This window comes from Hoplias malabaricus, chromosome Y (genome assembly GCF_029633855.1).
Source record: "Hoplias malabaricus isolate fHopMal1 chromosome Y, fHopMal1.hap1, whole genome shotgun sequence".
Lineage (NCBI taxonomy): Eukaryota > Metazoa > Chordata > Actinopteri > Characiformes > Erythrinidae > Hoplias > Hoplias malabaricus.
The window spans coordinates 1,151,314-1,161,117 of NC_089820.1; the positions used below are offsets into that span (position 1 = coordinate 1,151,314).

A 9,804-nucleotide genomic window follows, 5' to 3' on the forward strand; every position below is an offset into this window, starting at 1 on the left:
CGAAAGTTTCTGGGCAATTTTGAGAGAAACGGTGTTAGCTCGTCGGTGAAAGGTTCCCTCCTCACATCCACACTGCCACATTAGGAGAGAAACTTGAGGCTGTTGTGTTTGTTTTTGGTGGAGGTCGAGAAAAGGCTCAGCACTCAGCTCGGCTGTTTGTGCAGTTAACATTTTCCAAATAACCGAGCTTTTACGTCCCGCAATGGCCTCAGCTGAGACGAAGATACTAACAATGGACGGCGAGGCTCTGTAAGGACCTCAACGCTCTGTTTGGAGCTCCTCAAGAACACTGCTTTAAATTGAAGCCCGAATGAGGTGATTTTAGCGAGTTAAAGCCGCAGTCCTTTACGTTTACCGCAGTCTTGAAGAACGTGTGCCCGTATTGTACGAGACCTAGCGATAAACGTTTACGCCTACACCGTCGCCAGGTGAGTTTTTCCACTTGGTAAAGTGTCTTCATACTGGTCTTACAGAGATTATAAACACGTATTTTCAACTCATTTAAATCGTTTTATTTTACACAAATTTCTCCATGGTGTTTTCATTTTAACTGCATACGAGATAAGACTCCTCCACATGTGAAACGTTACAGTTTTATGAGACTAGCATGTGGCACCCTGAGCCGTGTTTCAACTGCCCCCCTACTGTTCGTTATGAGGTGACATTATTCGTAATGAATTGAATCGTTTTACGGAAATTAACGAGGGGTGCGGCTGATTACGGTCCCTACCCCGTGCGAGTTTTGCTTGTTCTTTATTGTGTGACGGCAGCTTCCGGCGCATTAACACTAAACTAAAATAGGTCTCTGAGGCTGCTGCTGTCTGTAGTTCCTTATGTGAAATCCTACTAATCCTAATTTTAAAAATCTGGAAAAACCGGTCAGATACACTTTTCACACTCAGGCCAAAAAGAGGACATATCTGGAAAAAGTAGACGTGCAGTGTATTACAGGTGATATCAGCTATGTGCTAGGGTACACTGGTTGTACACAATTTATTTGGTGGTGTTTGAGTACACGCCACTACCACATTTCAGAACCCCAACATAACTCCGGTAAAGTTGGTTTCATATTCAGATTTCTTTCTTCAATAGCTCTCAAACGGTGCATGTAAATGACTTAATACTTGCAAAGTATTGTTTTTGGGTTCCAAGACAATCAACTACAACTCAGTTTATGTCAGAAATGTTTGCCATTTAAAAAAACACGAATATGTATTTTTTCTATGGGCTGCCGCCATCTCCGCGAGAGCTAAGGGACCGTTTACAAACTACACTACACAGTAAAAACGAAGGTGACGAACCTCTCACATGATGTATACTACATATCTTACCTTGATAAATTTAACCATTACTGGCCCGTGGTGATGTGTTTTTGAGAATAAATTTCAATAGTATTTGATACTTTGATGATATTGTTTCTAAACAAGTTGTATTTAATCAAGTGCAACCCACATGACATACTACACTTCTTATTTTTGTCAGTTTAACCCTTACTGGCCCATGGTGATACATTTTTGAGAATAAATTTCAATTGATTTTGAATGTTTAATGAAATTGCTCTGAAATAACATGTAGCTGTTTGAATGAAGCAATGGCGGTGTAGGCAACATTTTTTAACAGTTCTTTTAAATATTTTTATTGACCAACTGTCAATATTTGGCAGAATATTTCTGTACTTATATACACACAAAACTACACCAATAGTTACACTCCAGAAAAATTACTTTCAGTGTAAAAATTAAGTAAATTGTCTGACTTCACTCATGAGAGACATAACGTGCCAGGTTTGTACATACTTTAGGTGCACGCAAAAGGTTGGTGTATCCACAGGATACATTTAAAGAAAACCAGAGCAGACATTCCCAGAAATCAGAGGTTACCTTATTTAACGCATAAGATCAGACGTGTTGCTACTTGTTTTGGACAATGTCCTAGGTCCACGATGGCCCTTTACAGACACAGTTGCTTTATGCTCACAGTTTGTTATTTTGATATCCAAAAAAAGACAAGTATGTCAGAGTGTTCCTCTGCAGTCTCAGTCTTGTTTATGACACAGCACACAAAACCAATGGACATCTTTTGCAGGGATGATAATATTAAGGCAATCCAAATGAAACCAGCGCTGACATCTTTCACAGTTGTTACTGTAATGGATTATTGAAAATACTTGCTAGGCGTTTGTAAAGGCCATCACCACGGGTCAGCAATGGTTAAATTTACCAAAATAAGAGATGTATGTCGTCATGTGGGTTGCACTTGATCAAATACAACTTGTGTAGAAACAATAAGTCTTAGACGTAAAGTCAGAGACAGTAGCTCATCTGTGGTGTGTATTGACCATCTAGTTCTTTGTCAGTGGTCATAGGACACTTTTGGCTGGAACGTTTAGGTTCCTGGGTCATAATCTCTCAGAATCTGTACTTTGTCTGATCCACTCATACCAGTACATAACACAGTTAACACACCATCATTAGTGGTCCTGTAAGGCCCTGACCATTGAAAAACAGGATAAAAAAGGGCTTAAAGAAGTACAGAACAACAGATAACTACAGTCTGTAATTGCAGTAGTACAAAGTGCACCTACTTTAGTGTTGAAACTAGGAGCTTATTTTAATATATTGGTTGATCTGTGTCTGTTGGTGAAACCTTCATCAAGCAAAATTTTTATAACAGTTTTATGTCATAGCTTTGTATAGCTGTATGTATGTATAGCTTTTAAAATCATTAAACTTCTGTTTACGTTCCTGTTGCCAACACTGTAAATTGTTCTGATTCTGTTGCCGCTTTGTTACCGACGGTTTTTATTTCACAGTGTCTTTACAATTCGGAGAAATTTCAGTGTACACTTTTTTTTAAGTATATTTTATTTTGCACCACTAATACAATACTGAATAATAGAAAATATGAAAATAAGTAATTAAACTGAGAAAAAAGGGGGTTTAAGACATTTACTAATATGACATAGAGTATAATATAATTGTACATATAGTATAAATATATTTAATACTAATAAGGTCAACCTAGTGTATGACTAACAAATATAGTCAAAATTTCAAAAAGATCTTACATCACCCGGAATCAATCAGACTGGTCAAAGGAATCTTCAGTATAGTCAAAGAAGGGCGGCCACACCTTATAAAACATTTCCAATTTGTTTCTTAAAAGGTAGGTGATCTTTTCTAGGGGTATACTGGTTCATTTCAGAAATCCATATTTGGAAAGGAAGTGTTTCCAGGCACGAGCGACACAAATTTTAGCTGCAGTTAAAAGGATCTCAGTGAGCCTTAGAGCACAACCATTTTTAAGGTCAGAGTTGGTAAAACTACCCAACAGGCAAACTTCTGGATATACTGGAAAAGAGATACCAAAAATCTCAGATAATGTGTTAAACATTTCACACTATTTTTCTTTGTATATACTATTACTGTTACAGTTTACACAGCATTGTGAATTAAAACTGGTTTGTTGTGTGTGTAGTAAATGATGCCTGCCCTAAAAGGGCACACCTGGGAGACCTGGGAATGGGACACTAAGGGAAAATCACCCGATGCCTTTCTGTCTCCATGCGGCCAGGCTGTTTACTTCCACATCAGTCCCCTACTGGAGAGCCATGGCACTGCAGGCGTCCGAGGAAGTAAAGGTGTTTATATACACACACAGTTAAAAACGTTCTTTTTATACACACACACAGATCAGTTGACTGTTTATACTCACCCAGGTCTAATCACCAAGTATTTATACACACACACATGCTGTCACATCCCGTCTCTACACACATGCAGGGATGATCACTGTGTATTTATGTCCAACCACAGAATGGAATATAATCTGTTCATACACCCATGCACACACATATGAAAAAAATATATACACACACAGTACTGATCTGAATGTGTTTATACATGTAAACACATGAATTCACAGTTTATTTATGCACACAAAAACACACACACACATCCATTTACAATGCATTCATACACCCACACACACACACCCACACACACACGCCAGTTTGGTCACATTGCCTTTATACACAAACACAGATCTGATTGCTGTGTGTTGAAACAGAGAGAGAGTAACCCGAAGGGAGTAAGGGAGTTAACTAAAAACGTGTATGTGACAGGTGATAAGGTATGAGAAGTTCAGTATAATATTGAAAGCCTAAACCATGTAGAGATTTATAAGCCATGAGGAGTACTTTATAGTCAGTGTATGAACATGTACCAACATGTTTATAATGCTAGATTAAGGTTTAGTTATGATTCTTTTCCTACAGTGTGTGTGTGTGTGTGTGTGTGTGTGTGTATGTGTGTGTGTGTTACAGGTTTTTCCTATGGTGAGCACTATTGGGAGATTGAGTTTCTGGAGCCTCCATATGGCACCTCTGTGATGGTGGGTGTGGGTACAATGAATGCACATCTGCATGCAGGGGAGCAGTTTATTAATCTAGTAGGTGAGGACTGTCGTAAATATATGCATATAAATATATATTGTGCCTTGAATGCTTGATAACGCTTGTTTTTTCTCTTTTGTCAGTAAATATAAGTATTTTTCAGCCAGTGTCTTTCATTTTTTTTTTATTTCTTAGGAATAGACGCTATGATAACTACAATTTAAAACATATATAAGTGTGTTCCTTCTAAGGAAATGTACTTATATTTTCACTTAAAAAACAGCGAAACCTAATTTGACCAGGGGATCCCTACATTGTAAACAAGACAAGTATTCATACTATAGTTGATATGCCATTATCTCACAAATATATTAAAAATACAGAGCTACAATATCATAGGCTGCATATCTGGATGATTTAGAGATGGACATTCGTCCTGATGAATTTATGGAGCAGTCTCCAAGTGCCATGATGTCTGTGAAGAGAGGAAAAACCACACAAACACCCCACAGACACAGGCGTAAGCTGTTTCCATTTACTGTGTAAACTACAAGCAATAGAGTGAAATATAGTTAAAGGAGTAGTTTAGAAAAAGAAAATGTATATAAAGTCAGCATTTTGGTTCATTTTTTCAGGAAAAAAAGCTGTGAATCTAATGTTGCTAACAAACACTAATTAAACTTTCAAATAGAAATAGTCTAAAGTGTTTCTGTAAAGATACATCATCAAATTTCTGTTACTGAAACACTACACAGACTAGTTAGCATGTTAGTAGCTTTCTGGAGTAAGACTAACCATTTAAGGCCATGTGTATTTGTGTTTGCAGGAATGGATTCTGAAAGTTGGGGTCTGTCATATAAAGGCTTACTCTGGCACAACGGCAAGAGTAGGAAGTACACAGAACCATTTTATGACAAAAACACCGTGATTGGGGTTTTACTGAACCGAACCGCAGGAACACTAACATTCTATCGTAATGGAGATAACCTCGGGCTGGCTTTCTCTGGCCTGGATCAGGTGAGGTAACATATATATGTAGGACCACTCAATATGCATGGAAAATCTGAAAAAAAAAAACTGATCAAACTTAAGAATAACCAAAAGAAATAAAGAAATACATGTAATTACTGGTTCATAAAACTAAACTTTTAAAGACTTCAAAGGGTAATATTAGAATAACGTTCAAAATGTTAGTCAAAAAACATTTTTATAAAGTTCTGAGGTTGTTACCTCAACATTTGCTAGGTCTCCAGTCTGTTTGCATGCCGGAAACAGTTCTAATATGTTTTTATGAAGCAAGGAAATGGGTAAAATACAATGGGCGTTGGTCCGGTTTGGACCTCTCTCTGCTCATGGCTGTGAAAGTGTATCTGTAGTTGTTTAAGCAACGGAGAGAATTGCAAACAGCGAAAAGCACAAACTGGGATGAGGATATTGCTCTGTACCTGTTAGGTAATATTGACTTATTTTTGCTGTTTCAGATGATTGTGATGAATGTGGAACTGGCTTTAAATTCAGGAGATTGTTAACTGCACTAAACACAGACTGAAAGCCTTGCAAACTTGAGTTACCAATGAGTTTCTGTGGTAATTCAAACACTGAATAAAAGCTTCAAACTGACAAGTTAAACATCAGCCACATACTAAAATCACTCAAAGATAACACTCCACCTTTCCAAGAGACAGAGCTTCTGGACATAAACAAACCAGAGAGAACAGTATTTCCCTAGAATCTTGGTTGTTTTCTTTAACTGCTGAATTTTACTTTTTTAAATGAAACCCAACACTGATTCCCTAAACAATTCATTTTTGTGTTGTTGAATTGTTCGCCCCCACCCCCTTTTTTAAAAATCTTTCTTTCTCCCCTTTGTCCTTCCTTCTGTATGATTGTGTATACATACGTACAATCTGCAAACCTTAAAATTCATAATACATGCATTCGACAGGTCAATTTCCATCCACTAGCTAGGTTTCCCAATCAGTGCTACTAATGTTGGAGGCTGTCCATAGCTCAACATATTATTCGGGAATCATAACTGCAGTTTCCTGACTGAAATTTGTCTTTTTAGTAGTTTGTTCCATGAATAATAAATCAAAGCCGCTTAGAGATAGTAAAAGTTTATTTATTTAATATGATGTGATTAGTGGTATTGTATTGCCATATTTAAAAATACAGTTTTACATTTACCATATGCCGGACCTAAGAGGGGCACGGTGTTGCAGCAGGTAGTGTCACAGTCACACAGGGACCTGGACGTCGTGGGTTCAAGTCCTGCTCCGGGTGACTGTCTGGAGCTTGGTGTATTCTCCTCCCACGGTTCAAAAGCACAAGTTGGTAGGTGGACTTTTGACTCACAAGTGTCCCCCTCTGGGGTGTAGTGGAAATAGTATGCACACGTTGCGGTGGCATTAGCACTACACAGCGGAGTCAATGATAATTAATGATTATTTTATTAATAATAGGTCTTGAAAAAGGCTAAAAGAGATAACGCCCCAAGTATCTGGAGCCTTGAAGTGAAGAGTCGAACAGCAGAGAAAAAGGGGCAAAAGCCCAAAAAGCTCAAAAAGCTCTTGTCATTTGGCACCACAGGTTTTTAACCAGAGTTTAGAAAACCCACCCCAAATACCTTATTCGTCCTCAATGAGGGTGAATTGGAGCTTTTCTTGCTCCTGATTGGCCGTTTCCTGTACCTTGGGCGTGGCATCACAGAATTTATGACACTTGACAAAACAAAGACTTGACCATCCCTGAGTGAATACTTTGCAATATAAAAGATTGTATGTTAACACAAAAACAACCATGTTCTATATAATTATTAACAAACTAAACACATAGTATGTGGCTACCTTGGTTTTACATAAATTCAAATAAACAAAAATGGCTTTAAACACATGTAAATTAAATCCACTTATTTTAATCGTCAAAACGGGGTTAATTTAAAACAGTTGTGCCCAAATACGACCTGTTTTCCATGTAAGAACTTTGGGATGTTTGAGTCTTTTAGAGTTAAAAGTCTTTAAAAAGGTGTAAGAGGGTATTGTGAGTTTCAATCAAGATTGAGTCTCTGTGTCTCTCTGCATTCTTTTCTTGACCCTGGGGTTCCTTAAGTCATAAAAAGGGTCTTTGGAGGGGGTTTTACGGGCCTGCTCTGGAGGTTTAACTCACCTTACGATCTTGGTTAGAGATGTCTCTGAAACGAGCTAAAGTTTGGGTATTTAAAATCACATCTTCAGAACGTCACAATTTCTTATTAGAGATTAATACACATTCATCATATCCACTACAGTGGTGTGGTCCTGCCTTGTGCCAAATGATTCTGGGTAGACTCCAGACCCACCGTGACCCTGAACTGGATAAGTGTTTACAGACAATGAATGAATGAATGTGCCGGACCTTTACATTATTTAAATACAAATAAGGTGCAAAGCATATAAGGTTATTGCAATCATCTAAAAACTGGGAGATGCACTTTTGAGCCTTGTTTTTTTTTGTAATGACAGATGGTTTTTAATTTTTTAAACCCCCACGTTTTTACATTTTATTATTAATTTTTTGTAACTACTTCATCTTTTTTAATGTTTTGTTGGGTCCAGATCCTACCCAGAATCAGTGAGCCGAAGACAAGGAACAAGTCCATCACAGGGAACCACACACAGAAACACACATACAGTCACACACTTACACCTATGGACACTTTTGAATAATTAGTCTACCTACCTGCATGTGTTTTTAAATTGCGGAAGGAAACCGGAGAACTCAGAGGAAACACTTGCAGATACAGGGAGAACACACCACTCAAGACAGTTACTTGAGGCAGGGTTGGAACCCAGGACCCTGAGATCCTGAAGCAGAGTGGCAGCTCTTACAAGTGTTTGCCAATTCCACTCATGTGTTTGACACATTGTATTCATTGACAAACTGTATTCATAGTGAAACTTGTTTACTGTAAGCTGTCAGGAGTACTGCAAATGTTGCGTTCTAGTAGATTAATGTCTACATTAATTCTGTTCAATTGGGTAATTGAGGTTTGGTGAATTAAGGAAAAAAATAAAAATAAAATGCTGTGTGTGTTTTGTGCAGGTTTGCAGTGCCTTGTATCCCATGGTGAGTTCCACTGCCCCTGAGACAGAGCTGCTGCTGGGCCTGAGAACATCCCGTCTGTCCTCCCTGCAGGAACACTGCATGCACACCATCACACACTGCCTTGGCCGCTTTGGACACACACACTCGCTGCCCCTGCCTCCTGCACTACGCTGCCAAATACATACATAGAGCATGTACATAACAAAAGGTATTGTCCATTGCACAACTAAAGCACTCACACATGCATTCCGGACTGGCTGGGCACTCAAAGAACTTAAATCCTCAGGAAGAACACATGAACACAACTCATAGACTCTGTTCACACAGCAGAGAGTTGCTCACATTCACCCATCAACCATAACATCATTATGGTTACCACCTCGTTTCTACACTCACTGTCCATTCTTTCAGCTCCACAGTACACAGGAGCACTTTGTAGTGCTGCACTTATAGACTGTGGTCCTAATGTTGGTCTGTATACATTATTTGCACCTATCACCCTGTTCCTTAATGGACCACCACAAGGTGGTGCCCTGTGTCCATTGAAGGACTATAGGATCACCAACACACACAGTGCAGCAACAGATGAGCTACTCTCTCTGACTGTACATCTACAATGTGGAACAACAAGGTAGGTGTGTCCAACAGAGTGGATAAATTAAAAAAAATAAAAAATAATAATAAAAAATTTCAGGTGCTTTAAAGTTATATATATATATATATAAACAATCGTTTTTCAGAGCACACACACTGAACTGATCAATAATATTTATATGGTAATATTCTCAAAAAAAGGTTGAGAGACACTTTATAAATGGCAGCTTAAACAGCAAAGACCCACTTGGTCTTTAGCAATAAAGTAAATCCAGCATTTGTTTGATTTAATAAATAAATCATTGTAGTAGTATTTTAGAGATGTTGTATCCAATGACGTGGGGTTTATATTCCCTAAATGCACATATGTCCAAACGTTTGTAGACACCCTTTATGATTTGTAAATTCTTCAAGCTGTACCTATTGTGGACATAAAAATTATGTTGCGGTTTGTATAATTGCCACAGCAACGTGTAGAATGAAGCAGGATATTCTGTAGAAGCCACAGAAGTGTAAGATCACCTTACATAAAGCTCTCCTAGACTTGGGCTGGAATTGTCTGTAATGACAGCTCCATGGAATATTTCTGGAATAAGTGGAGGGGAAAATTAAGTCTCAACATAAGAAAAGAAAATTTTTAATAAGCCAATGACTTATAAACTGTTGGCCATAGACCAAAACTGAAACAAAAACTATAAAACTGTACTGTGTCATTTTTGTTTTTTGTTTGCAGT

General features: G+C 38.1%; 1 protein-coding gene across 2 annotated transcripts; it reads left to right on the forward strand.

Moving 5' to 3' along the window:
- The first annotated feature begins 136 nt into the window (after window positions 1–136).
- si:dkey-23n7.10 (SPRY domain-containing SOCS box protein 3) lies at window positions 137–9,802 on the forward strand. 2 transcript variants are annotated; one of them, XM_066655568.1, is made up of 5 exons: window positions 137–428; window positions 3,478–3,640; window positions 4,325–4,453; window positions 5,220–5,410; window positions 8,474–9,802. In XM_066655568.1, exons 2-5 carry the CDS (start codon window positions 3,481–3,483, stop codon window positions 8,663–8,665), a joined length of 672 nt encoding a protein of 223 aa, XP_066511665.1. In that variant the 5' UTR covers window positions 137–428; window positions 3,478–3,480; the 3' UTR covers window positions 8,666–9,802. The 2 variants fall into 2 exon arrangements, with proteins under 2 accessions (XP_066511665.1, XP_066511666.1); XM_066655569.1 differs by lacking the exon at window positions 137–428 and adding an exon at window positions 1,031–1,053.
- The last annotated feature ends 2 nt before the right edge of the window (window positions 9,803–9,804 follow it).